The sequence below is a fragment of the Stenella coeruleoalba genome, assembly GCF_951394435.1.
Source record: "Stenella coeruleoalba genome assembly, chromosome: 19".
NCBI classification, from domain to species: domain Eukaryota; kingdom Metazoa; phylum Chordata; class Mammalia; order Artiodactyla; family Delphinidae; genus Stenella; species Stenella coeruleoalba.
The window spans coordinates 15,882,071-15,909,388 of NC_137165.1; the positions used below are offsets into that span (position 1 = coordinate 15,882,071).

A 27,318-nucleotide genomic window follows, 5' to 3' on the forward strand; every position below is an offset into this window, starting at 1 on the left:
CAGGAGGGACTGTAGCCTGAGGCAGAGCGGCTCGCTCCTGCCGCAGGGAATGACTTATCAGAGCATTTCCTCTGAGGAGTCTGACGGTACCAAGTGTTTCTTCACTAAGCAGGGCCTCTCCTTCCCGGCCTGGCCTCTCCTTGACTAGATACAATACACCTGCCGGGCCAGCCCTCCTACCGTCCACCTCCTGGTGCTACGCCCCTCTCCCCTCCACTTGGCCCCGGGTGCTTGCTGAAGGGGACATGCCAACGGCCTGCTTGTCTTCACCCCTCTTCTTCTCTCTCTCTTCTTTGCTTGCTGCTGGTAGCTGGACCCTGAGGCCGCCTCTCCTGCCCACAGCCAGGTAGGGTACTCCTGCCCCCCTCAGGAGCCCTCCGCTTCCTCTGGTGACCACCTGCCACCCCCGGCCGGCACCTGGGCTGGCGTCTGTGCCCGGGCCTTGTGCTGGAGTGTAAGGCCTCTTTCCCCTTCTGGCTCCCACCTCACGTGGTATCTGGGGGGACCCCTGGGGGAGGCAGTGCCGGGAGCTGGACATGGGGCAGCTCTGTGTCAGGCCCTGGAGGAGTGTCTAGACTGAGGGTCGCCACTCAGTTTGGCCTCTGTGGCGCATGGTTCTTAGCCACAGAAGCCCAAGGGCCTGGCCAGAGCTTTGGTTTCTAGGTGTTTCAATTCTGCTCCCTCTGGGTAGAGAAAGCTGGAAAGGCTGAACCCCTACCACCCCCACCCCCACCCCCTCCCCACTCTGAAGCCTGTCGCTGCGCATCCTCTGTCTCCCCCTGCTGGCCAATATGGGAACCTGTCTTCAGATTAGCTCTAAAGGAACTAGCTGGAGGCCATGGTCCTTTGATGTCACCTTATTCATCAGTCTCCAAACCCTGGACCCATACAACATGCCCATTCAAGACAAAGGCTCCCCTGTCTCATTTGAAAAAAAGAAGGAATTTTGTTTTATAAAGTTAATTTTTTCACATATAAAGAACTAGCCTTTTTTGGATGTCTTCACTGAAAACGTTGACAGCCCCATAGTGATCCTCCTATTTGAGGGGTAATTTCACTGGCCCATGATATGCAAAGTCTGGAGCCTGCTGTGTAAGTCAGCCTTCTGACTCTATAGCCCAGAAGGGCTGTCAGCGAGGGAGAGGGAGTTATCTGAAGCCAGAATCCAACCTGGGAGTAGAACCCAGATCTTTTTTCTTTCAGCTCCAAGAAATGTAACAAATAACGTATTTGTTATTATTGTTTCTTGTCCTTTCCAATCCCTCACCCAGGGGGTCAGTATCACAGAGCAGTGTCTACGCCTTGGCCCCAGGTCGGTTTCATGAGGGTGGGGGACCCTAGGAGACTAACTGTACCTCGCAGCTGGGGATCCCCAGAGAGTTGGGGGATGGGGCTAGCTTGGGGGCTGCTCATGTGGGGGGTGACCGTCCACCCACCAAAGGACACTGGATGACCCTGCTGCCCCGTTGCCCACATGACAAAAGGAGCCTGATGGGCCATGGGGGCCAGGCCCCGCTCCTGTTTGCCCAGCTCCCCCAGGCACCATTGCTGACCAGCTCAGGTCTCTTAGGGGCGCCAGGTTTGGCAACCCTGACATTGCCCGTGAATGCTTCTTCCTGATCGGTGACCACCTGGGCTTCCGGGGGCTCCCAGCCCCTTTATACCCATTCCCATGCCCATCCATGTGGCATTCAAGTCTCTTCCTGTATTTGACAGAGCACTGCTACCCCTGCCCCTGCCTCATGTCCCTGGCCATGCTGCTTCGTGCCCCCGTATGGCCTTAGCACGTCCCCGTGGGTCTGTGCTCCTTCTGAGGAGGCACGGAGGGGGAGCAGGGAGGCTAGCATGTGCATCTGGGCACTGCCCCTGCCCAGGAGAGCCTCCTCTGGAGGGAAGACCAGTGTCAAGGCTAGGACTCACCCATCATGTTGTACTGAAGCCCTTGGAAGACATTCTCAGATCTTGAGGAAACGCCCTTTCCCAGCTTGGTGAAGGAGGGCCTATTAGGTGGGTGAATGGAGAAGCCAGGCCTGTAAGGTCACAGCAGCTGTGGCCCAGGGTGAGGGCTGGAGGCTCGGGGTACTGATCATACAGTCTTTGCAGGGAGGGAGCAAGAGGGTGGCTGCTGATTTGCTCTCCTGGGATCTGCTCTCTCCTAGGCACATACTCCATGTGTCCCTGTCTTTCCAGACCCTCGGGGCTGTCAGGGTCCCCAGCTCTGTGTCCTTGTCCTCAGGGCTCCTCAGGACCACCCGCCACCAGCTCCTGGCTTCCCCAGCTTCTTCCTTTGATATCTCTGATGTCTCCCGTTCTGTGTCTGCCACCCACCTGTCCCCCTCGCCCAGTGGCTCATCCGGAAGCCCTTCCCCTCACATGTCTCCTCTCTCCTGCTGTCCTTGTCTGCTTTCCAGAACAGGGTCTGACTCTTTATTCTTCCCCTCCCTCTGATAGGTGAAGACAGAAGAGCAGATCGCAGCTGAGGAGGCCTGGTATGAGACAGAGAAGGTGTGGCTGGTCCATAAGGATGGCTTCTCACTGGGTGAGTCTGGGGAGACCCAGGGCCTGGGCCTCTCTGGTTTCAGGGCTGGGTGGTGGGTGGGCCTCTGGGTCTGGAGAGGCCTGAGTGGTGAGCAAGGAGAGGCTGGTGATACAGTGGGGAGAAGGCAGGACCATGAAGGGCCCAAAGAAGGCTGCCATGGCTTCCCGGGCCCATGTCTGTCTGTCTGTCCCTGCTCTGCAGCCACTCAGCTCAAATCCAAGGAGCTCAGCTTGCCCGAGGGGAAGGTGCGCGTGAAGCTAGACCATGATGGAGCCATCCTGGATGTGGACGAGGATGACGTAGAGAAGGTTTGCAGGAGGCTGGTGGAGGGCACAGGAGGGGGGCCGGGCTGGGCAGGCTGTCCGCTGGCAGAGCAGACTGGATCTGTTCCTCAGTGCCCGCCCGCCTGTCCTGTCACACAGGCTAATGCTCCCTCCTGCGACCGTCTGGAGGATCTGGCCTCGCTGGTGTACCTCAATGAGTCCAGCGTCCTGCACACGCTGCGCCAGCGCTATGGCGCCAGCCTGCTGCACACGTACGCCGGCCCCAGCCTGCTGGTCCTCAGCCCCCGGGGGGCCCCCGCTGTGTACTCGGAGAAGGTGCAGCCCCCCTCAGCTACCACGTGGCCCCACAGACCGCCCCCTCTATCCCCTCCCCCCTGCCCACTTTCCCCGACTCCACCCCTTCCCCTTGGCATCCCACGGGGCTCCTGTCCACTCTCACAGTGGCCTTGGGAAGAGGAGTCATTTCAAGGGGTGGAGACAGAAGGCCCTCCCCCAACCTCACAGAGGCCAGGACTGGGCTGGTATCTGCATTTCCATGCGTGACCTTAGCCTCAGAACCTTCTGGCTCCCCTGGAGTGAAAAGCCCAGAAAGATGTGGGCCTTGGGGGTGAGGGCTGTCCGTGTGGAGCCAGCTAAGAGCGCCTATCCCTTCCTTCCGTCCCTCTCGCGCCCAAGGTGATGCACATGTTCAAGGGGTGTCGGCGGGAGGACATGGCCCCCCACATCTATGCCGTGGCTCAGACCGCATACAGGGCAATGCTGATGAGCCGTCAGGACCAGTCCATCATCCTCCTGGGCAGTAGTGGCAGTGGCAAGACCACCAGCTGCCAGCATCTGGTGCAATATTTGGCCACCATCGCAGGCACCAGCGGGAATAAGGTGTTTTCTGGTGAGGCAGGGGCAGCTGGGGAAACAGAATGGGCTGGAGAGGGGTGTGGGGATGGAGGCCCCGCCGAGGTGCCAGTTCTTCTTCTCCCTGGCCTCTCCGTGTCCACAAAGCCCCTCGATCCTCAGCAGTCTTGTCTAAGTACCTGGGCCTTCGGGTGCTGGAGGAGCAGCCATGGGATGGGCCTCCCATTCGCCCTGGGCCTCTGGAGCCTGTGGCTGGGGGCAAGCTGCCCGTGGCTTTCCTGATGGGCCCTGGGCCTGTCTTCTGCAGTGGACAAGTGGCAGGCTCTGTACACCCTCCTGGAAGCCTTTGGGAACAGCCCCACCATCATGAACGGCAACGCCACCCGCTTCTCCCAGATCCTCTCCCTGGACTTTGACCAAGCCGGCCAGGTGGCCTCAGCCTCCATTCAGGTGAGGGGACACTCAGGGTGGTAAGAGATTGGCTGCCTGATTTCACGCCCTAGAAATCAGACTCTCCCCTGCACCTCATTTTCCTGGGATTCTTCCCTAACGAAATGGACCCTGGGCCCGGCAGGGCTGGCCTACTTTGCCCTGAGCCTCCACATTCTGCCCCCTGTGCCTCCTGCCCTGGATGGGGCACGGCTCAGCTTCCTGCCCGTCCTGGGGTTGCCCACACCCTAGTTGGGGCCCTGGCCCCTGCTCGGGGGTTTCTCTCAGGCTGATTCACCCAGGCAGGACTGGCCTGTCAGTAAAGTAAGGCCCAGCTGAGGCTGATTCCCTTCCATGCTAATGAAGTCTCTCACCACAAAGTGTCCAGCTCCCCAGGAAGACTGTGCCTGGAGGCTGGGCGGGGTGGCAGGGCCTGTGTTCTTCCCTGGCTCTGGTGTCTGCCCCAGGTTTGACCATGAGGTGATCTGGCCGCTGGTTGAGCGCCTGGAGAATCAGATGCAGCCGCTCGCTCCCATGGGCCTGGTTCTTTCTGGTGTGGGTGGGAGAAGCTTGGCCTGGCACTGCCTCCTTGCCCACATACCCTCTATGCTGTGCCACAGACGATGCTTCTGGAGAAGCTGCGTGTGGCACGACGCCCAGCCGGTGAGGCCACGTTCAATGTCTTCTACTACCTGCTGGCCTGCGGGGATGGTACCCTCAGGTGAGACGGGACAGAGGGAACAAGGAGGGTGCTCTGGGCTCCCACCACTGACCGCTCCTGGGCTTTGCCAGTTGATTGCATCCCATGCCGGTTGTTTATTTCACGCCTGCCATGTGTTAGGCTCTGAGCTAGGCCCTGGGGATGGTGAGATGAATGAGCCATAGGCCCTGCCCGGCGGGAGCTCCCTGGCCCCGGGCATGGGGGACCTGGCTATATGTGAGGGGCACCATTGACCCTTCAGCGTTCCCAGGGCCTAGCTAGGATCTGTGCTCCTGGGAAGCCAGATCTGGAGAGGAAAGCACACCGAGATGCAGGTGGTCAGAGGCTTGCCCGCAGTTACACAGCTAGTATGGGGCTGAGCAGGTGTTTGAGTCCACACAGGGGCCAAAAGCCCGAGCCTTTTCCAGTGCCCTCTATGCTGGCCTCCCTGCATCCACGTTGGCTCCTCCGCCAGGCTCCTCCCTTAGACCTTCGGGCTTGCTGTCTGTGTCCACTGAGAAGAGGATAAATGATAAGGCTGAGCAAGCAGCCCAGGGCACTGTTGTCTTGAGCTCTCCTTGTCACTGAGGGCACGGTCTCAGTCCTGGCTGGACTCACCCTTCAGGCAGATTGCCTGCTGTCTTCCAGGGGTCTGTCTGGACACTCTCACCAGGGCCTGTCTGTGACCTGTCCTAGGGAGGCCAGTGCTCTGGCCTGGTGTCCAGGCCAATTAGGAAAGGCCGTAGCAGCTGGCCTGACAGGAGGGCATGATGGGCAGACAGAACTGAGTCTGGAAGCGGAGTCTCTGTCTCCAGCCCGGCAGGGAGATGGACTTGGCGTGGGGACCAAGCGCTGTGCTGATGCCTCGTTTGTACCCCTAGGACAGAGCTCCACTTGAACCACTTGGCAGAGAACAATGTGTTTGGGATTGTACCACTGGCCAAGGTGAGGGGCCTCTGGGGACGGGTGGGCAGCCCTGGGCCTTGGGGTCAGAGAAGCTTGGAATGTCCTGGACTGCCTCATGGGAGTAGCAGGAGCCCAGCCCAGGCCGGGCGGCTGTCCTCTAGCTTGGCCGCCCTGATGCTCCAGCAGCATGAGAGATACCAGAGGGACAGCCCCTCTGAGATCTGCTGCCAGTGTGCCCATCTGTCGCTGCAGCCTGAGGAGAAGCAGAAGGCGGCTCAGCAGTTCAGCAAGCTCCAGGCGGCCATGAAGGTGCTGGGCATCTCCCCCGACGAGCAGAAAGCCTGCTGGCTCATCCTGGCTGCCATCTACCACCTGGGGGCTGCAGGCGCCACCAAAGGTAACGGACCTAGCGGGTCACCTGGGAGAGCTGGTGGGGGCCCAGTCCACTCCCAGTTTGTCCTGGCCCAGCGCAGACTCACCTGTCATCAGACACCCCTCTTTGGCTTGTGCCTCTTCCCCGTCCCCTTCATCAGAGCAGAAGTCTCCAAACCCCCGGAGAAGCATCTCTGCTAAGGATGGTCAGAGGCCTGGACTGAGGTGGCAGTGACCGGGCGCGCTGTGAAGAGCAGGGGGCTTGGGGGTTGGAGGCTGAGAGGAAAGAGAAGGGCACGAATTCAGAGCAGTCCCCCTGGAATAACTCTCCTTCTTGTTCCCTTTCTGACAGAGGCCCCCGAGGAGCAAGCGGGTAACTGACCTTGACCCCGTCCTGGGGTGTAGGGGCCACCTTGCCCCCTCTTGGTGCTTGCCCTGGGCTCTCTCTGGGGGCTGGGCTTGTTCTATCATAGCAGAGGACACTGGCCTGGGAGAAGCCCCAGGGTTGAGGGTGGAGAGGGTGCTTACTGGCAGTGGGGCTTCTCAGAGTCCCAGGAATAGCTGCTTCTACCTGTTTTGCATTCAGATCCTGGAATCTCTCAGGATGCCCTCCATGGGGCTTATGTGGGGAAGGGTGTGTTGCTTCCTGGGGCTTCCCAAGGCCAGTTTTCCCTCAGTCTTCCCTTCTCTCCACTGGTTTGGTAGTAGGTGCCTCTTCCTCTTGCATGTCAGGGTAGAGGCCACTAGGGGGCAGCAGGCACCGTGGTATTGAATGGGCTGCAGCTTCAGCATCAGTGCTTGGGGTCTTGTGAAGGGCTGGAGCTTGGTCTGGCTTGGAAGAGCTCCTTTGCCTTCCTCTGAGATTCCATTGACGGTCAGGTGCTCTGAGCTCCTCTTCACCCCTTTCTCCTCCGGTTTAGGGAAAGGGATGCTGCTTCTGAACAGCACCTTGGGCATTGGCTTCATCTTCCTCTGGGATGTGAAGGGCCCCTGGCTGTCAGCAGGAGTGAAGAAGCGCTGGTGGGTGGGAGGGTGGGCGGGTGCATGGGGGAACATGCGTCTGGGTGTTAGGTTCCTTATGATCCCAGCAGGTTACATCCCTGCCAAAGAGGAAGCAGACTCTGAGTTAAAGAAGTTGTCTCCACACTTGTAGGTGGGCAGGTGGGTGGCTGTGTGGCTGTGTCTTGAGGAAGTTCTTTCACTCCAAGGAGGTAACAGTGCAGGTTTCCTGTAACCCTACTCAGCGCTGCCTGCAGGTGGAGAGCTCTGGGTGCGTCAGTACGTGGACCTTGTTGAGCAGTGTCTGTTACCTCCTCAGAGCTTCCAGTATTTTCGGCCGGGGGGGGGGGGTGTGTGTGTGCACATGTGTGTGTGATAGAAAGTCTTTGCAGGTCTCTTCCCTTGTGTGTCAGTGTGATCACATCCATAAACATACTCCTTTGAGGCTGTGAGTGTGCGCGCGCACGCGTGTGTGTTTTTGTGTTTCTGAGTCTGAATGGGGTTGTGTTTTCTCTCCTGCTCATCTTTCCAAAGCCCCACCCCCACGGGCCCTTCCACTGGGCCTGGCAGGCTCAGCTGATGACTGTTTGCTAACATGCTGTTTTTCTTTGCATGCTGCATGCTGGTCCTTTGCCTTACAGAAGCTGCCGAAGGTAAAACCTTGTTTCTTGTTAGCTTTCCCTAATTGCCGCGATTAGACACGTGTCGGCTGAGGCGCGTCTGCCCGCGTGGGCTGTTCCCTCTCCCCCGCAGTTTTTTCTCGCCTCTCCACTGTTGGGCCACCGTGGATGTTTGCGGTCTCGCCTGGCGGACGCATTCGGGAGGGTCCTAATGTGTTCAAGGAAGGGGGAGATGCCAGTGCTCTCCTGATACTCCCTCACCAGGCACAGGCAGTTCTGTGTTCATCCTAGGTGGGCTGGCTCATGCTCTGTCCTTCCCCACGTTGGCGCCTGGAGCCAAGCCCTCTAAAGGGGTTTTTGCAGCTGATTGGGAGCCCTCTGGTGGCCGCAGTGTGGAGTTACCTCCTCTTTTAGGACCTGCTCGTTCTCTCCAACCCCAAGGGACACAGGAAGCGCTGGCAGCTGCTGGCTCTCCCTGTTTTGCCTGAAGCCCTGCTGGTGTCATCAGGGCTCGTTTTTTTCCCTCTGGAAGATGCCTGCTCCCTAGTGCTATGGGCGCAAGGGAGCTGAAGGGCACAGTGGTCAGCAAACAGTCTAAGGAGGAAGACCCATGACGTCAGGTCCTTTTTTCTACCCCATAGCTGGGCGCAGGCAGTTTGCCCGCCACGAGTGGGCCCAGAAGGCCGCGTACCTGCTGGGCTGCAGCCTGGAAGAGCTCTCCTCGGCCATCTTCAAGCACCAGCACCAGGGCGGCACCCTGCAGCGCTCCACCTCCTTCCGCCAGGGTCCCGAGGAGAGCAGCCTGGGGGACGGCACAGGTACCCGAGCCCCTTGGCTGCTGGATGTGATTGGAGGCCTCTTCCTGGGCTCGTTGCCATCTCTGGGGTGGGCAAACTCCTGAGGTGAATAGATGCTCCCATTAGAGGGAGAGACCCAGCCCCAGGGCCCCATGCTGCCTTGGCCTGGGTGGGTAGGGAGCACACCCAGGTGGGGAGTCCCAGGGACCTGGAGATAGAACTGACCCTCCTGCCCACAGGCCCCAAACTGAGTGCACTGGAGTGCTTGGAGGGCATGGCGTCCGGCCTCTACAGCGAGCTCTTCACGCTTCTCATCTCCCTGGTGAACAGGTGAGTGCCAGGCAGGGCCTAGGAGCTCTCATCTTGCTGCCTTGACGAAGGTGGGGTTGATGCCTTTGGGCTTGTGTGATTGCCGAGGCAGAGCCATCCTCCACCAGCAGAGGGCTCACTGTCCCTGCAGGCAGGAGAGGCACGTCCTCCCCACGGGTCCTGGGCACCTGGGTAGGGATGGGGATGGGGGTGGAGTGAGCTACCTGGGCACCGGGGGCACTGCCCTGGGCAGCTCTGACCCAGGCTCTCCCTGTGAAGGGCTCTCAAGTCCAGCCAGCACTCACTCTGCTCTATGATGATTGTGGACACTCCCGGCTTCCAGAACCCTGAGCAGGGTGGGTCGGCCCGCGGGGCCTCCTTTGAGGAGCTGTGCCACAACTACACCCAGGACCGGCTGCAGAGGCTCTTCCACGAGCGCACCTTTGTGCAGGAGTTGGAAAGATACAAGGAGGTAGCACTTGACCTTGCCCCTGCCGCCTAACGCCCCCAGGCTCACCTTCTGGCCTTGGCACCCTCAGTGCGGGGGGGGGGGGGGGGGGGGGAGGCATCTGTGGATGCAGCAAGGTACCCCTTCCCTTCTGGCTGCTCCCTTCCCAGCCCTTCACTCTCTGACATTTATGTCCCCCTGTGGTCTCTGGAGCAGGCCGCTTTTCCTGCCCAGGCTACGTTCTTTCTTTATGGAGAGTTTGCTCTCCAAGAAGCCCAAGATGCATTCAGGGTCCCTGGGAGCCCCTCTCTGCCCACCTTCAAGGCACCTGCCTAGGCCCTGTGAACCGCCACCGTGCAGTTCCTGCCTCCACGTGTGTCGGGCCTGGCCTTCCCTGTCTCCTGAGCTGTTGGTATAGTGACTGATTACTTAGCCCCCCTGCCCCCATAAAAGGGTGTCCCGGATGGATCTGGAAATCCTACCTCAAGTGGAGGTGAGCTGAACGAGCTGGGGAGAATATTTATCTTGGGTGAGAGAAGATTCAGGAGGAAAATGACAGTCGTCTTCAAGTATTTCAAGGATGAGTGTGTGAAATCGAGAGTGGGCTAACTCCACGCAGCCTGATCAGCAGGTGGGAGTAACAGGAGTGTGTACGTGACTTTAGCTCGCTGTAAAAGGAGGTTAGGAGAAGGTTAGCTGTCCGAAGACACAATGCGGTGCCTTGAGAGGTGGTGAGCATCTGTCAGTCGGGCTGTTGGAGGGGAGCTCCTGCTCGGATGGGACATTGGACTTGCTGACCCCAGCGTCCCCACCTGGCCTGCTCCTAGGGCTGCACCCCACACACGGCCCTGTGCTCACTACCTCCCCACCTTCCCTCCTAGGAGAACATCGAGCTGGCGTTTGACGACTTGGAGCCAGCCACAGGTGACTCTGTGGCCGCCGTGGACCAGGCCTCCCATCAGTCCCTGGTAGGAATTCCAGGGAGGGCCTGGGCTGGCCTTTTCTTGCCCTTCCCATTCCTGTCCCTTGGTAGAGCCCTCCCCATATGAGCTGCTGCTGCGTGGGGACACTATGGGCTGGGGGGCCCAGCAGTCAGGCCCAGACACCAAGCGCTTCCGAGCTGTGCGCCCTTTCGCTCAGCTGCCAGCCAGTCTGGCCGGGAAGGTGGTACTTCCTTCTGCCCTGGTGCAGTGGGGAGCACCAGCCATGGGTGTCTGAGCTCAGGCCCTGTCCCAGCCGTGCCTCCAGTGTGTCCGCCAGGAGCCCTGTTACCACCTCCTCAGTGGTGAGGGCCTGGCTGGACCCAGAGGACACAGTCATCCCCTCCCATCGTCCCCAAGCGGAGGACCAGTGCAGCCTAGCAGAGCAGGGCGAGGAGGTGGCATTCACCCAAACACAGAAACAGTACCCAGATATAAAATGCCCACTGAGGGGCTGTGTGGGTGTGAGTCCTCGCCGCTCAGTCTGGGGACGGGCCTTGTCACCCTTTGGGCAAGCGTCTTGGGCACCTTGCTGCCTGGGGGACTGGCTGCCTGGCGGACGCCTGGCATTTGGCCATTGTCTTCAATTAGGGAAGCTGCATGAGGCGCTTTATTGGAGAATTGGCATTTTTGCCAGGCTGCTGATCTCCCTCCTCTGCTTTGAGTCCCACCTCTCTCTCCCGCCTCCCTGCGGGAAGGCCCTGGCCCAGGGGGTGGGGCCCCGGGAGAGCGAGAGTCCCCCTGGGACAAGGGCTTAAAGTGCCCAAGTCCCACATCTCCCCAGGGAAGCTGGCTTTTCTTCCTGATACCTAGGCCCCTGCCAAGGCCTCCCTCGAGAGCCTCTGCCATTCCCAGGAGGTGTGGGCAAGCTGACCCGGCTGGCTTAGCAGCAGCGGTGGGTCAGACAGTGTGTTTGAATGGGGCTTGGCCATCCCTCCCCTCCTTTGCTCTCCCCTTTCTGATGGGTCTGGGCACGGGGGCCCCTCAGTGCCCAGCCTGCCACTCACCATCCAGTGGCTTCTTGCTCGTTCCTGCCGTACAGCTCCAGCTGCTCGGGGGCCTTAGTTGCCCATCGGTCCTCGGCCACCTTCTGTGTCCTCCTGGTCAGCACACAGACTCCCTTGGGCAGCTTGGGCCAGAGAGGGAAAAGGGTACTTCTCTTACTTCTCTTGTCCCCAGTCCCTAGAGGCCAGGCCAGAGTCCTCCTTGCCCAAGGAAGACCTGGGAATTCCGTAAAAAAGGCACCTTCACCCTTGGTTGTTTGGCTTGCATGGGGAATTAGAAACCAGAATTCAGTATTTCCACCTTCTCTTGAAAAGCTGGAGGATTTGCCGACACTAGGCCACCGTTCTTCCGGGACAGCGGTTGGCTGCTCCTGAGTGGTGGCTGTTCCCTTCAGATGGGGCCACCTGCTCTCCAGGCGCCCCAGCTCTGCCCATGTTGGCTGCCACAGCCATGAAGTCAGCTGTCTTAGGCTTTTGGCACTTGAGTTTAGGACCCTGTAGTGACCCCACCTGCAGTGCTCCGAGCCCTCTCTGGGTTCTTCCCTCTCGGGCGGGGAACCAGGATTAATCACTGTCTCTTGTTGACAGCTTCCTTTGGGCCATGCCCTGTGCTCAGGGCCTTAAAGACCTCATCTCCTTTCATCTGCGTGGGAGGTGATGCCCAGAGAGTGAGGGCAACGCGGGGCTCACCCAAGCCCCCCTGATCTCCAAGGGGTTGAGGATGGAGGAGAGGCTCTGGGCGTCAATAAGAAGCCTTCAGTCTTTGGGGACTTAGGACACAGGTCCTAGGAATCATATTGTGCTGTGGGCTTCTCTCTCTGATCTCTTTCTGGCCCCTCTTTCTCCTTGCTGGCCACCTGCTCCACAGAATGTCAGCCATGAGTGGCAGGAGCTGTAGCGTGTGTATCTGTGTAGCATGTTTATGGTGTGCGGTCGGGACCACAGGTCCTAGCCCCCTTCACACTGCTCCATGTGACACTGCGGGATTTCTTTCCTTCTGCATAGGTTCGCTCGCTGGCCCACACGGATGAGGCGAAGGGCCTGCTATGGTTGTTGGAAGAGGAGGTGCTGGTGCCAGGGGCCACTGAGGACGACCTCCTGGAGCGCCTTTTCTCCTACTATGGCCCCCAGGAAGGTGACCGAAAAGGTAGGTGGTACCCCTGGAGGGCAGCTCCTCTGCTTCCTCTCCTGAGAACCCATTTATGTATATATGAGTCTAGTTGGCACTGCCTGGAGGGCTCACTGAGTCCATGGGCTTTTGGGGGACCTGTGCCCTGATGACCTGAACCTTGCTTGCCCCGCCCTCAGGCCAAAGCCCCCTCCTGCGCAGCAGCAAAGCGCACCATTTTCTCCTGGGCCACAGCCGTTGCACCAACTGGGTGGAGTACAACACGGCCGGCTGGCTGAGCTACACCAAGCAGAACCCGGCCACCCAGAACGCCCCCCGGCTCCTGCAGGACTCCCAGAAGTAAGAACACCACTCCGTCCACCCACCCCGGTTTTCTCTTCCTGCTGTTTGAGGGTTTCTCTGTAGTGTCTCTGTCGGGTGTGAGACGTGCAGCCCCAGCCCAGATAGCCCAGGCCCCCGGCCACGGTGACCTAGGAGCTGGGAAGAGGAACGGCCTCTACTGCTGCCTGAATATGACTTCTTTCCCTCCTTTTCCTCCTCTGGCAGAAAAATCATCAGCAACCTGTTTCTGGGCCGGGCGGGCAGCGCCACGGTGCTCTCAGGCTCCATTGCGGGCCTGGAGGGCGGCTCGCAGTTGGCGCTGCGCCGGGCCACCAGCATGCGGAAGACCTTCACCACAGGGATGGCGGCCGTCAAGAAGAAGTCCCTGTGCATCCAGATTAGGCTGCAGGTGGTGAGTGTGCCAGTGCAGGCCCTGGGGCGCTTCCCGACCGCTGGCAGGGGGCCGGGGCCTTCTGGGCACGCTCCGGTCACCAGTGCCCACTCGGCAGCCCACTCACCTTGATTGCTGCTGGTGGGGTCCTCTTGCAGTGCTACCCGCTGTGCGTGGCCCCCCGGGCCTAGTACGAGCAGGGTTGTCCAGGCTTAGCAGGTCCTGCCCAGCCAGGGGTGGGACACCTGCCATCCTGCCACAGAGTGGAGACGCTGGCGCCAGTCCCTGGTCTCTTGGCTCGGGCTGTCAGAGCCCACTGAAGGCTGTCCCTTCCCCTTTGGCAGGACGCCCTCATTGACACCATCAAGAAGTCAAAGCTGCATTTCGTGCATTGCTTCCTGCCTGTGGCAGAGGGCTGGGCGGGGGAGCCCCGTTCTGCCCACTCCCGCAGAGTCAGCTGCAGCAGTGAGCTGGACCTGCCCCCGGGAGACCACTGCGAGGCCGGGCTCCTGCAGCTGGACGTGCCCCTGCTCCGCGCCCAGCTTCGAGGCTCCCGCCTGCTTGATGCCGTGCGCATGTACCGCCAAGGTGGGGCCCCTTCCCTCTCAACTCCTACCTCTCCCTCCTAGAGCTGCCCCTGCCCCTCCCCACCTCCCTAACAGGGCCTGTGGGGCTGGAGGGGTGCTGCTCCCCCCCATCTCCGACTGGCCCTAGATCCCCCTCATCTCTGCTGCTGCCTCCTCTGGGGGTCTCTCCTTGCATCTCTCCAGCCCAGTCTGTTCCTTTCTCTTTTTCTTGCCAGCCTGCTGACCATCCTCTCCCTTCCACATTCCAGCCCTCCTCATCCCCTCCCCTGCCCAGCCCACATGCCCTGTTCCCACAGCTCCCTCCTCCCGCCTTCCCTGGTTTGGACAGGTCAGCTCTGCCCACAGCAGCAGACTCAGTGTCCTTGTGGAGCAACCGCCTCTAAGAGTGGGCCAGCCCTGCAATGAGAAATGAAGTGTTAAATCTTTCTGAAGAACTTAGAATTCCCAAGAAAGGTCAGACAGACCCTTTTTACGGACCCATCTGGACGAGGGGCCAGACAGGACGATAACAACAGTGGTTAACATCCTTAGAGCATTTACGGTATACCAGACACTATTCTAAACTCGTCCCACACAGTAACTCGTTTAATCCTCCCAACAACTTCATGAGATGTAGGTACTAGTATCATCCCCAGATGAGGTGACTGAGGCTCAGAGAGGTTAAGTAGTTTGCCCAAGGTCACACAGCGCGTGAGTGGCAGAGCAGGATTTGACCGAAACAGACCAGTTTCTGAGTAGGGTTTCGTTTGCCTGAAAAGTTATGAATCGCCAGGTTTCCGCCCTTTTCTCCCTTAGCTAGAAGACCATGCAGGCTCCCACCTACCCACAGCCAGGTCCCCTGGAGGCATTCCACAGGGGCACCGTCACTTCCTTAGCAGCCAAAGCTAGGAAACGGGCTCCCAGCCCTGCTCTAAATAAATCATCGATCTGTCCCCACGTCTTGGTAAGGAGTTGCTGTTTATTATTTCAAAACCAGATTGTTACCGCTCTGAACCAAAATCAATGTGCTTTACTCAGACAAGCAGATCGATGAGGCCAGCCGCAGCAGACCCCCTCTCCTCCCCCAGCCCCCAGCCACCATCGACGGCGCTGATGATTAATTAAGATGCCAGGCGTCCGGACCTGCTATCCTGGCCCATCAATTTAATTGCAATTCAGATACAATCAATAGCTCACTTTGTCTTGGCCCCTCAGTGGCCCCCGCCTCCTGTTTCAATCATCAGGCACATGCGTCAGCCCCATCTCGCAGTTGGAGGGCTTCCCAGAGCCAGCTAGGCCGCTGAGGTGGAGCGAGCCCCCGACGGGCTGTCAGGCGCCTGGGTTTGGAGTCCAGCTCTGCCTCCAGCCGCAGGCTTTGTGACCCTGAGCAAGCCAGTCACTCCCCCTCTCAGGCCTCAGTTTCCACGTCTGGAGGCTGAGTTATATCCAGTGTAAGACCTCTTTTTGGCTTGAAATTCTGTGATTCCATAGGAGTGGGTCTCTTGGTCCACTGCCGTGGGCTCTGGTGTCCTCGGGGTGCCTCAGGGTAACCTCTCGCTAGCCACAATCCTGACCTTGCCCCAGCCTCAAGCCCAGACAGTAGGGAATCTCCGTTAGAGGTAACACTCTTTAGGGAAAGGGAATCTACAAGCCTTTTTGGTCACCTTGGGCCGGGCCCAAGGTCAGGAAGGTGGCAGGAAGGGAGCCCTTTCTGAACACCCACCAAGTGAGCCAACCTGTGCTTTCTACACATTTTCCCATTTAAGCACCATGACTACCATGTGGGGTAAGTGGTAGGGCCCCCATTTACAGACGAGGAAACCGAGACTCAGAGAGGTTGAGTGACTGGTCCAAGGTCACATGATAGCAAGAACCAGGGCAGGATTCCAACCCTAAGCCCTTGCACTTCTCCTCTCTGCTATTCTCCGATGCCCTATTTCCTTTTTTTTTTTTTTTTCCTTATTAAGTCCTCAAGACATCCTTCTCTGGGTTATCACGGAGTCATAGACCTGGAGGCTAGAAAGCATCTTAGGGGTCATCCAGTCTCTTACCTCCATAGCATTCCTTCCAGGTGGTCAGCCGTCCCCCGTTTGCATCCTCACCGACAAGGAAGTTGCTTCCTTCTAAAAGAACCTGTTCCCTGTTTAATCCCCGCAGTCCCAGCGTGGGGCAGCCTGGTTGTCCTCCCGCCTCCTGTCCGTCGCCCCTGCCTCCCTCCTCTCCACTCTCCTTTCCCGGGGCGACCTCGACCGTAGGCTCTCCTCCCCCCGCAGTCTCTTCCCTTTCAGGTGACTCTGCCTGGGCACCAGTGGTTGTTGGGGGCTCTGGGAGCAGGCGAGGCTGACGGGCCTGGCTCCGGGCCGCTCTCTCCCTAGGTTACCCGGACCACATGGTGTTTTCTGAGTTCCGCCGCCGCTTCGACGTCCTGGCCCCGCACCTGACCAAGAAACACGGGCGCAACTACATTGTGGTGGATGAAAAGCGGGTAGGTCTGGGTCCCCTCGGCCCCGCCAGACCCTCCTCCCTCTGCTCAGACCCCTCCAGGCAGCTGCCCTTCCTCCCCTAGAGAGAGCCAGGCTGGCCCTGGGTCAGGTGCCTGGTTTTGCCCAACCAGGGCCAGGCCAGGGACACATGGCAGCCAGGCTGTGGCGGTGGGGGGAAGGCAGCCCGGGGCACGGACGGCCTGTAGGAATCACAGAAGAGCCACCCGCTTTAATGGCCCGAGCTGAGGGTGTCTGCTCTCCGGTGAGCCAGACAGTCACCCAAGAGCCTCCCAGGTGGCAGATTAGAACGAGTGTTTTGGGTGCCCCACTGGTAGCACCCGGGCCCCTCGGCCTTGACCTCCACACCAGGGCCTAGTTCCTTCAGCAGGAAGCTGTCCAGGGGAGGGGCAGGCATCCCTCCTTGGAGGAAGATTGATGTGGCCGCACCTTCCTGGTGCCAGGGTGAGCCTAAGGCTCCCAGGGCAGGCCCCTTGTCAACCAGGTTGGTGAGTTCCTGGCTGTGTGAAGGGATGTCTCCCTGCCGTTCTCCGCTGTCACCTTGACCCCCGGAGGCAACTCCTCAGAGAGCCAAAGGGCTCCTTGAGCCGAGGAACCCTCCTGCACTGTGCTCTGGCCTCAGGCACTCAGCCTGACTTGGAAGGCATCTCAGGCCTTAGGACGGCTCTCCTCAAAGAGAGAATGCTGTGCAGGACAGGGCAGGAAGCCCCCTGCCTCCTGCTGCCCCCCGAGTCACAGACCCACACTGATGGAGGCCTCAAAGACCTTCTCCCTACCCTCTCCATCCGGGACCTGCCAGGGTGCAGGGTGACCTTGGTGTGGCTATAGATGACCCCCCCAGACTTGGAAGGCATCTCAGGCCTTAGGACGGCTCTCCTCAAAGAGAGAATGCTGTGCAGGACAGGGCAGGAAGCCCCCTGCCTCCTGCTGCCCCCCGAGTCACAGACCCACACTGATGGAGGCCTCAAAGACCTTCTCCCTACCCTCTCCATCCGGGACCTGCCAGGGTGCAGGGTGACCTTGGTGTGGCTATAGATGACCCCCCCACACCCCCTTCTCTCTCACCCTTGACCTCCATTCCCACCTCCCCCTCATGGCTACACCCAGCGCCTCATCATCCCTGGAAATTCTCCGCTCCTGAAATCTCTCACCACAGCCTCCTACCTGTGCGTCTGACCCCTTCCTCAGGACACTGGCTCTATGACTCCATCATCACCGCTCATTTCTGGACCCCACTCCATTTTCTCTGCTCTGTCCATTCCCTTCTGACTTCACTTCCTTTTCCTCTCAGTCTCGACGCCGTGGTCCTGCCCTCCGGTCACGGCCTTCCTCACCCTCAGCTCTCCTGAGCTTCCCATAGCACCTTCCCTGCTCAATCCCAGCCCTGAAGGGCCGCCTTTGGACGTCTGCTCTCCTTGGCTTGGGGCTCCCAAAGGGCTGTGGGAGAAATTTATACAACTGCAGGGACTTGAATTCCTATAGGTCCGTAGTCTCCAGGCTCACTGGACCCTTGGGCCCCATTTTCCACATGCTCCATCCTTACCTGGCCCCTGTTCCGAGCTCCTTCTCTGCTATTCCATTCTCCGTCTTTCTCCTCAAATCCTCCCCCACTGCACCTTCCCAGCAGTCGACCTTGCCTCCAAACGCTGATAAAATCGAGGCTCCAACTTCCTCCTGCCTTTGTACACTCCTCTCCAGGTGCCTCCTTCTTCCCCCGCCCTCCTGTCTGGGTGGGAGAAGTATCCTCCCTCCCCTTGTCCGGTCCCTTCTTCCCGTGCTTTGGAACCAATTCCCTTTGGCCTCTCTGGAGACCTGCTCCATCAGCGATACGTCTTCTCTCTCTCCTGTTCCTCCGGCCTCTCCTCTGCCGGCTCTTCTCTCAGTGGAGAAACGTACCACAGACATTACGTTCAGAAAGGAGCCTTCCATCAACCCTCCCTCGTGCCCTGCACCATCGACACTTAGTCTCCTCTTGCTGCCCTTGCTCCACTGCCGTTCATTCCTCCACCGGTAGCTGCCTGGTTGCCACCCCTGACACCGGGGACCGGTCTTGTCCTCCCAAGCCCTCCATGTTACCAGAGCTAATGGGCACTTTTCTTTGCTTCTTGCCATGTGACTGTTGACAGCTCTGTTCTTTTTGAAACATTCTCTGCTCAGCTTCTTTGATGCCACTCCTGGTTTTCCCCTTGTCTCTCTGTTCTTTCTTTCTCGGTCCCTCTAAGCTTCCCGTCTTTCACACCCCCCTGAAGTAAAGGTCTCTCTCTTCTCTAAGACTCCCTCCTTGGCCGTTATCTGTTTTCTATTCCACACCCTCTTCCTGGGCGACCTCATTCATGCCCATCACTTCAATTACCGCATATATATTGATGACTCCCAGATCAATGCCTCTAGCCCAGGCCTCCCTCCCACGCCAGACGTGCATTTCCATCTAGCTGCTTTCTGGGCTGCTCTACCTGTACGCCCTTATAGTACCTCAAACTCTGCACGCTCACACCAAACTGATTATATCTCCTCCCAAACCTACTCTGTCTCTTGTATTGCCTACCTTGTAGAATGGCACCAGTAACTAATTACTACACAAGTCAGAAACCTCCATGTGTCCCTAGCTTCCTCCCTCTCGTCTAACCCCCACCCCCCCACATCGGGCAAGGCTTCATCTCCTTAAGGTCTCTCGCATCTCCACCTCCTCTCCTCCCTTTGGGTCAGGCTCTAGCCTTCTCTCCTATGGATTCCTGCCTAAGGGGTCCTTGCATCCTCCACTCATGTGCCGGTGGGATTTCTATCAAGAGCACATCTGACCGTGCCCCTCCCCGAGAGAACCCTCCAGGGGCTCTCGGAGCACACAGGCTCACGTCCTTTGCCCCTGCCCACCTATCTACTCGCCCCTTAACTGCTGCCCGCCCCACCCTCCAGTTATACTGAACTACTTGGAGTTTCCTCGGCGCTCCCTGCTGCCTTATGCTTTCAGGCCTTTGCGCATGCTAGTACCTCTGCCTGAAATGCCCTCACCCCTACTTTGGCTAATTCTTACTTGTATCTAAAGACGGCACAAGCAACACCTCCTCCGAGTGCCTTCCACAGCTCCCTTGTCTGGCTTAGATGCCTCCTCCTCTGTGTACTTCACCAATTTTCTTGTCTCGCTCCCCAACAAGATAGCGTGTTCCTCTCGCAGTCATCTTTATATCCCCGGAATCCAGCAAGGGGCCTGACGCTGCAGAAGCCACCGAACGTGCTCGCTGAATAAAGAGCGGACTGAACGGAGGACGGGAAGGGCTGAGGGACTGGGAGAAGCCCTGCGTGGAGGTGGGGAGTCCCCGGGTGGGCTCCCTGACAGAGGCATCTCTCTGTAGGCGGTGGAGGAGCTGCTGGAGTCCTTGGACCTGGAGCAGAGCAGCTGCTGCATGGGCCTGAGCCGGGTGAGTTGTCCCTACAGGAAGGCAGTCGCTCTCACTCTCTGGTCACACTTGTCCACGTGGCTGCCCCTCCCCTCCTGCTCTCCCTGCTCAGTCCGACTTCAGGAGTCTCCTGGGGCCCCTGCTGGGTCTTGCCCCCGCCAGCCCCCTTCCCCCCCAGCCACTCTGGGGCTGCCCTTCCTCTCAAGCTGCCCCCTTCAGGGCTGGGGGCCAGGAAGTAGAATACTCCAGCTGCAGCAAACTTGGCTCTCCCTCCCTCTGAATAACTGTCTTGTTCAGTGCACGGAACACCTCTGTGATGTCAGGAGGGAGTGGGTCAGAAGCTGGCCCAGAATTGGCCTGAGTCCTGGTGTGGGGAATGGGGAAGACGGAAGGGAGAGCTGGGAGAGGCGGGAAGGCAGAGCCTCCTTGGGTGAGTCGTCTGGGGCTGCCAGGGTCCCAGAGAGCAAGCAGGGCTTGGTGAGGCTGTGCCGCCACCACCCGTCCAACAGGCCGAATTCCTCACCTGAATGGAACGTCGTGCACAAAAGGCAGGCACACCCGGGCCCAGGTGCCAGTCTGCCCGTCGCTCCATACCAGAGGGCCAGCCGAGCGCCCCTCCCGCGGGGCAGGGAGCCTGGACACCCCTCTCTCCCGAGACTGGGAGGCTTGACAGGTGGCATCCACGTTTGTGCTTCAAGGGCCAAGGTGGGACGGAGAGCAGTTGGGAGCCACCGGGAGGGTTCTGGACTGTCTGTCTGTCAGCAGAGAGGGAAGGAACGCGTGGGAGTATGAGGTGGAAGGGGGTGCTCGCAAAAAAGCCTTGCGTACTGCTTGTCAGCTCTGTTCTCCCTGCGTTGCTTCTGAGTCATGGTTTTGGTTCCTCTGCCCCCTCGCTCACTGGGGATCCGTTTCCTGTCCCCTGCCTCTGTCTTCGTCTGTGCTGTCCCTGGTGTATCCGTTTCCTTTGGGCCGTGGCTGTCCGTGCTGGTCTCTGTTCCGTGGTTTCAGATCTGTTATTTTCTGCTTCTTTCCTTGTCCTCTGTGCCTTCTGTGGTCCCAGCCTCTTTCCGTGTCATCTTTCTGGTTTTGGTCTCTGCCGTTGTCTGGTTCACCTTCTTGCTCGCCTCCTCCCCACCTGTCTCTAAGCTCAGGAGCGGCCAGCTGAGCTTCCTCCCTGGGAGGCCTGCAGTCAGATTTTTCACTGCAGCCTCTTGCTCTCTCCCTGGGTGGGCTCCTGTCAACTCTGGCAGGCTGAGCCGCTGCTGGCTGGCCCTGGGGCTGGCACCTCCTCCAAGGTATGTCTTGGGTAGAAGAAGGCCTGCACAGACTGGTCCTCTTCCCAGCTGCCCTCTCCGACTCTCTGCATCATCCCAGGTGCCTGGCTGAAACAGGAGAACCCCAGGGCCCACTCACGCTCAGAGCAGAATTAGGGGCAAAGTCAGATGTTTGCTGACATCTGGTTTGGGAGAGAAGTTTCAGGGCTTCTGGGCTGTGGTTAGTACTGGCTGGTGAGTGAGGATTCCCTGTGTGTGTGTCCCATTGCTTCAGAGGAAAGGGGGTCTCAACCTGAGCCCACAGGACCCTGAGGGTTCAGGCAGGGAAGCTTGGGTGTCTGAGAGCTTCCTGATGTTTGTAAAACATGTGTGGATAGGTGTGTTTCACGGGGAGAGACGGCCCTGAGATGTCACCTGATACTCAAAAAGACTCAACCCCACAAATGTACAGAGGTCGAGAGAGGTTTGAGGCTCACTGCTCTAGACTCCAGACCATCCTTTCGCTTCTCAGTGTATTTCTGGGCCTTTCTCCATCCCCCTCCCTGACACCTCACGTCTGCCTAGTCAGACTGACCACTAGCATGTTGGCCCACCCTCTCGGGGGACTTGGGTCTCTCACACCCCCTGTGGAATCTCAGGCTCACGCATCGTGGGAAACAGAGGCTCAGGTAGGGCTCGAGACCCACTGGAGATCCCAGGCGCTCAGCCCTGCGTGTTGCAGAGGACTGAGCTGGCTTTCTCCCAGGCCAGCCTCGGGGGAACTAGGTTCCTGCCAGAGGCGGAGCTTTCTCAGCAGAAAGTGCGGGCTCTCTCCCACTTCTTCCCTGGAGGGAGGCCTGGGGACACCGTGCCTATCGGTTCTGAATGTTTCCCGTGGAGTTCACATCTTCTCTTTGCCCCACAAAAGGGAATTTTCTGTCTTCTGGGCAAGGTGGAGGTGGTGTATACCTAGATGGCCTTTGCCCTCTGCAAGGATACTAGTCTTTTTTTCACCTGACGATTCCCCCTCTTCTTTTTCTCTTAGCACAGAACATTTTATCCAGTCCCAGCTCAGGGCACCAAAGAGTGAGAGGAAAGGCTGGGTGTGGGGACATCCAGCTGGTTCCTCTCACGCCTGCCCTCCGGCCCCCAAACCCGTGTGACAGGTCCTTCGCCTGGGCCAACCCTCACCCACCCCACTGGCTCTTTCACGAGATGAAACCTGGGTGTGGGGGCAGGGTGTTGGCACATGAAAGAGGAGACAGTCCGACATGAAACGGAGCTGGGAGGATGCAGAGGAGGGGCCCCCTCCCCGGCCTCCCCCTTCTCTGCACACTGCATCCTGGGCCTTTTCCTTCTTAAACACATACACCACCATCTGCCTGATCGCAGGCAGCTGGAGGCCAGAGGCGGCTGGAGCCCGTGGCGGGCCTGCAGTGGCCGTGGGTACAGGGGCGTGGGCAGTGCTGCTGGCAGCCCTGGGGGAAGAAGCCACCATAGGTGTTGCTGAGGGGCGCCTCCCCATATGACCGGCCGCCGCTTCACGTCCTTCTTGTCCCAGATACCTTCCCTCCGGCCTCCCTCTCCTTTCATCTCTTTCCCACCTTGCTCCTCCCCTTCCAAAGCCTCCCCAGCCCCCAGCCTGGCCCTCCTCCCTCAGCCTCTTTCTTCCTCCCTCCTCGTAGACCCCGGGATTTTCAGGCTCTTCCCAGGCCAAGGGCCAGGTTCTGGGCCTGCTGGCTTTCTGTGCCAGCTGCTCGTTCCTCCACCGGGTTGCCCCCAGCCCAGGCTCCCACCTTCACCTGGCCCGCGTCTCCACAGGTGTTCTTCCGGGCAGGCACACTGGCACGGCTGGAGGAACAGCGGGATGAACAAACCAGCAGGAACCTGACCCTGTTCCAGGCAGCCTGCAGGGGCTACCTGGCCCGTCAGCACTTCAAGAAGAAAAAGGTGCTGCTGCAGGGCCATCCCCGTCCCACTCCTCAGCCTAGATGGGCAGAGCTGAGCTCCTGGGGGTGGGGGAGGGACACTCGAGGGAACGTGCGGGCAGGAGGTCGTGGGGCTGTGAGTTATCGCTATCTGGGGGAGAAGAGGCTGGACGTCCCGGGGCAGCGTGCCCTGGGCCAGGGCAGGGGATGGGCAGCTCCCTGGTGCCAGCGACAGTGCTCGTGTACCCAGCGATGGGGCTGTGTGGCCTGGTCCGGGGGCTAGGGTGGTGGGGAGCAGGGCCCGGGCAAAGGTGGGCTCCGGATCGTAGGCTGCTCCGTGAGGGTTAAGGAGCTGCGTCAGCGTCTCCTTTTCTTATTAGCAGGTCCATAAAACAGCCAGTACCTCCGACTCTTGTGTTTCAGCAAGATTAGGTTTTAGAGCACATCTCGGCCAGGGTGCTGGAAATAATCAGGCAGCAAATAAAGCAGACGAAGTTATTCCTAATGAGGGCGGAGCGCTTAGCGCCCAGTGCGGTGCTCCCAGGGCCGGGCTGTCTGCCTCCCACTCTCTAAGGAACGGAGGGAGGCTGGGGGCAAGGGGTGGCTTAGGGAGTGTTTGACTCGGGGTCAGTTGGCCAGAGGAGCAGCCCAACAGCTGAGCTGGTGGTGGGGAGGGTCCTGGTGGGCTCAGGACTGAGAGCCTGCTGTGTGCCACGCCCCACCCCAACTTAGATCCAAGACCTGGCCATTCGCTGTGTGCAGAAGAACATCAAGAAGAACAAAGGGGTGAAGGACTGGCCCTGGTGGAAGCTCTTCACCACGGTGCGACCCCTCATTGAGGTACAGCTGTCAGAGGAGCAGATCCGGAACAAAGACGTACGTAACAGCCTGGGAAGGCCACGCTGCTGGGAGGGAAGGGCTGTAGTTGATCCACGTGGGCAAGAGTTTTGCCAGCTTGTCTTGGGCTCCCAAGTGCTCCTTTGTTTAGTCCAGAGAGCTGGTATCCTTGAACTATGCCCAGCAAACAGAAGGCGTCCCTCTGGGGTGCTGGCTGAGCCCCTAGGTATCCTCTTAGGATAAGACCTCAAGCATCCTCAGCATATGGGGAAGGGTCTAGGGATGGAGCCCCAGGGAGGCAGTGGCTTCCAGTGCCCTCGTGTCCCGGCCCAAGCTTCACCAGCTTCATTCACCCCAAGGGTGCAGCTCCTGGGCCCCAACCTCTCCCAGGGCCTCTGGCTCACTTTGCCCGCCTTACTGCACCCTAGGAAGAGATCCAGCAGCTGAGGAGCAAGCTTGAGAAGGTGGAGAAGGAGCGGAACGAGCTGCGTCTCAGCAGTGACCGGCTGGAGACCCGGGTGAGTGCCTCCCAGCACCAGACTGACCGGCCCACCTCCGCAGGGCGCCCAGCCCAGGAGGCCCCCCACTGCTGTTCCAGCTGAGTGAGGCAGGCAGTTCAACTGGTGGCGACTCCCTCCCCCAACCACAGATCTCAGAGCTGACATCGGAGCTGACGGATGAACGTAACACGGGAGAGTCCGCCTCCCAGCTGCTGGACGCGGAGACCGCTGAGAGGCTCCGGGCTGAGAAGGAGATGAAGGAGCTGCAGGTGAGGGCAGGACCGTGCTAGCGGCTGCCGCACTCTAGTGCCCACTGCTCCCCCAATGATAGGTGGCACCTCTGCCACCAGCCCAGCACCCCTGTCTGCCCCGGGTAAGCTTAGGACTGTGGTCTCGGTGGTTCAGGGGCGCGGGTGGTACTGCGCGAGGGGGGGATCGGCATACCTCATAGCCTCCTCTTCTGCAGACCCAGTATGATGCACTGAAGAAGAAAATGGAGGTGATGGAAATGGAAGTGATGGAGGCCCGTCTCATCCGGGCAGCTGAGATCAACGGGGAAGTGGATGATGATGACACAGGTGGGTCAGAGGCTGGAGGACTTGGAAGTGGCCTGAGTGGCAACCTCCGATGCCCACCCCTAGGAAACCACACCCCTTGTCTCCTGTCTGTAGGGCTGTTTTAAGGCTACGTGAAATAAACTGATGAGAAAGTAGAGGTGCCAGTAAGTGCAGGCGATTATCGTGGAGGGCGGTAACAGCCGTGATAATGATGATGTCTGAGGACCACGGTCTGCCGGTCCCTGGGGAGAAGACGGCACACGTGGCCACATCACCCTCTCTAGGCTTCTCCCAGCTAGTGGCTCCTTCTGCCTTGGGAGGAAGCCACCATTCCAGGGACCTTTCTGAGTCCCTCCAGCTTACTCCACCTGCTGCCCCATCCTTCGTCCCCTCGGCCCCTTCTCAGGGACTCTCAGCAGCTCGGTCCTCCCTTGTCTGCCCCCACCCCACAGGTGGCGAGTGGCGCCTGAAGTATGAGCGAGCGGTGCGGGAGGTGGACTTCACCAAGAAGCGGCTCGAGCAGGAGTTTGAGGACAAGCTGGAGGTGGAGCAGCAGAGCAAAAGGCAGCTGGAGAGGCGGGTGAGTCTGGTGGAAGAAGCGGAGGTCTGTGCCTAGGAGGAGCTGGGAGAAGCTGGGAGGGGCTTGGCGCCACGTGTTGGCCCAGGGAGTGGCCGGAGCCAGGCAGGCCCTGGGAGCAACGGGGAAGGGTTGGTTGACATGTTCGCCTCTTGGTTCGGGGGACAACCAAAGGCAAGCTGTTGTTAAGAGTGTCTTAGGTTCCCTGGACGACCCTGACTTCATCCCCCATCCCCACGTCTCCCCCTCATCCACCCACTCCCTTCTCCTCACCTCTTTGACCAGTACTTCTGGGCCTCTCAATGGCTGCTGAGCCTGCACCCCATCTTGCCCCCTAGCTTGGAGACCTGCAGGCAGATAGTGATGAGAGCCAGCGGGCCCTGCAGCAGCTCAAGAAGAAGTGCCAGCGGCTGGCAGCCGAGCTGCAGGACACCAAGCTGCACCTGGAGGGCCAGCAGGTCCGCAGCCACGAGCTGGAGAAGAAGCAGAGGAGGTGGGTGGGCCCCCTGCCCTGGACGCAGAGGACTTCCTAGAGCAGCACGAGACAGGGCTCCCTGCCTCCCTCCGGGGAGGAGAGAAGAGGGGGCCTGAATTTGGCCAGGGGCTTTGCCTGCATGGTCACTCATCCCGGAATGTGAGTCAGAGTCTCACTCCTAAGGAGCACGCAGACCACAGCCCCACCGACGGCCTGCTCAGGGCTTCGCTCTCGGACACGCTCCCCTCAGTATGTGCTGTCACCCTGCCTGGGGCCGGGAAGGATGGGTGTCAGCCAGAGCCCGTGCAGGAACCTCTCCACGGCGGCCCTGCCTCTTGCCCTCGCCCGGCTCCCCATCTCTCCCTTGCCTCAGCTACACAAACACACTCTCCTGACTAATGTCGTTAAACTATCGTGCCGCTTCCATCTCATTATGGTAAATGTAATGACACAAAGGGGGGCAGGTGTAGCCCTCACAGGAGAAAATCCAATCTAAATTAACTTCCCTGGCTGGGGATGGGAATGGGATGCCTCTATTAGTAACAGGGAGGAACCCTCACACCCTGGGAACAGCAGGGTGCCCCAGGGGGTGGGAACGGCACCCGGTTCCCCGCTGCAGGGGTCGGGTTCTCAGCAGAGGCACCAGTTGCCTTTGTGAAGGGGCAGCCCTACACCCACGCCCTGGGGGTGAGGACGGCAGGGCTGAGTCCTTTCAGTGACCCAGGGTTACCTTGGCCTCCTGGGCTCACTCGGGCCTGCCAGGCTGCTGCTTTGCAGAGAGTGGGGGGAGGTAGGAAGGCCTTATATTTCTCCCTCCCAGCTCTGTGACTCTCTGCTTCCCTAGTTCTCATTTTTACCCCCACCTTCCCTTTTACTTAGCGGCAGACACCCTTAGCGGGACACCCCGCCCCCGCTCAGAGCACCCCCCTGACAGTGCCAGCTCGGCCTAGTTACCGTCTCACTGCACTCCCCGCTGGGCACCTTATTAGGTTTCAGCTGCCCGGAGTTTTCTTACTTTTTTTTTGATGTGGAGTTGGGATGGGGATGAGCTGTCCAGTTTTTGACCTGAAACCGATTAGCTCTTCAGCGAAGGTGGTAAGAGGAATTTCAGCAATTTGCTCCTTCTGTAGCGTCACTGGGCAGGAAATGGAAGTCTGGGAAGTGGAGAAGTGAAGAAAGAGGCCCCCGACCGTGGACCGTGTGCCCGTTGAAGCACGCTGCCAGCCGGGCACAGTGGGACTGGGGCCTCCAGCCTGGTGTGGGGTGTCCTGGGGGTGACAGGGTGCTGCTGGAGCAGGTGGGCCTGGCCAGGGCCTAGTGCTCAGAGGTGGGGCAGCAGCCAGCTGCTCTATCTAAAGTTGCCAGACTGAACTGTAGAAAGTGAGTTAGACGCGGCAGGACATCCATTTCTACCCATTCTGATGCCGCTCTGCCCTCACCCTGGTCCCTCTTCCCATTCTTTGATCTGTTGAAAGGGAAAAGGTCGAGACAATGCCAGAGGAGAGTCTGTCCACCTCTTCCCTGGAAGCAGTCTGTGGTTCCCTCTCAGCCCCATCTGGTGAAAAGCCTCCTTGGACCTGTGTGATGAAATCCCTACCCACCCCATCCCAGACCAGGTTGCTCAGCAGGGCCTAGGTGGCCTGACCTGT

The 27,318-nt window shown here is 59.4% G+C and overlaps 1 protein-coding gene across 3 annotated transcripts in view; it reads left to right on the forward strand.

The window, feature by feature from the left end:
- MYO18A (myosin XVIIIA) overlaps positions 1–27,318 on the forward strand; it is a 95,523-nt gene that overhangs the window by 47,520 nt on the left and 20,685 nt on the right. For 2 of the 3 annotated variants that reach the window (XM_079905159.1, XM_079905160.1), the window contains exons 3-27: positions 2,452–2,539; positions 2,741–2,847; positions 2,962–3,138; positions 3,499–3,712; positions 3,983–4,125; positions 4,725–4,825; positions 5,686–5,749; positions 5,963–6,107; positions 8,343–8,519; positions 8,738–8,828; positions 9,087–9,279; positions 10,137–10,223; positions 12,245–12,386; positions 12,548–12,707; positions 12,915–13,101; positions 13,425–13,668; positions 16,022–16,131; positions 19,498–19,563; positions 22,617–22,745; positions 23,456–23,599; positions 23,989–24,078; positions 24,210–24,329; positions 24,527–24,638; positions 25,070–25,197; positions 25,533–25,687. In XM_079905159.1, the coding sequence (XP_079761285.1) occupies positions 2,452–2,539; positions 2,741–2,847; positions 2,962–3,138; positions 3,499–3,712; positions 3,983–4,125; positions 4,725–4,825; positions 5,686–5,749; positions 5,963–6,107; positions 8,343–8,519; positions 8,738–8,828; positions 9,087–9,279; positions 10,137–10,223; positions 12,245–12,386; positions 12,548–12,707; positions 12,915–13,101; positions 13,425–13,668; positions 16,022–16,131; positions 19,498–19,563; positions 22,617–22,745; positions 23,456–23,599; positions 23,989–24,078; positions 24,210–24,329; positions 24,527–24,638; positions 25,070–25,197; positions 25,533–25,687 (3,374 nt within the window). Of the gene's footprint in view, positions 1–2,451; positions 2,540–2,740; positions 2,848–2,961; positions 3,139–3,498; positions 3,713–3,982; positions 4,126–4,724; positions 4,826–5,685; positions 5,750–5,962; positions 6,108–6,434; positions 6,456–8,342; positions 8,520–8,737; positions 8,829–9,086; positions 9,280–10,136; positions 10,224–12,244; positions 12,387–12,547; positions 12,708–12,914; positions 13,102–13,424; positions 13,669–16,021; positions 16,132–19,497; positions 19,564–22,616; positions 22,746–23,455; positions 23,600–23,988; positions 24,079–24,209; positions 24,330–24,526; positions 24,639–25,069; positions 25,198–25,532; positions 25,688–27,318 lie in introns of all 3 variants that reach the window. The other variant, XM_079905158.1, reaches the window with a different exon arrangement.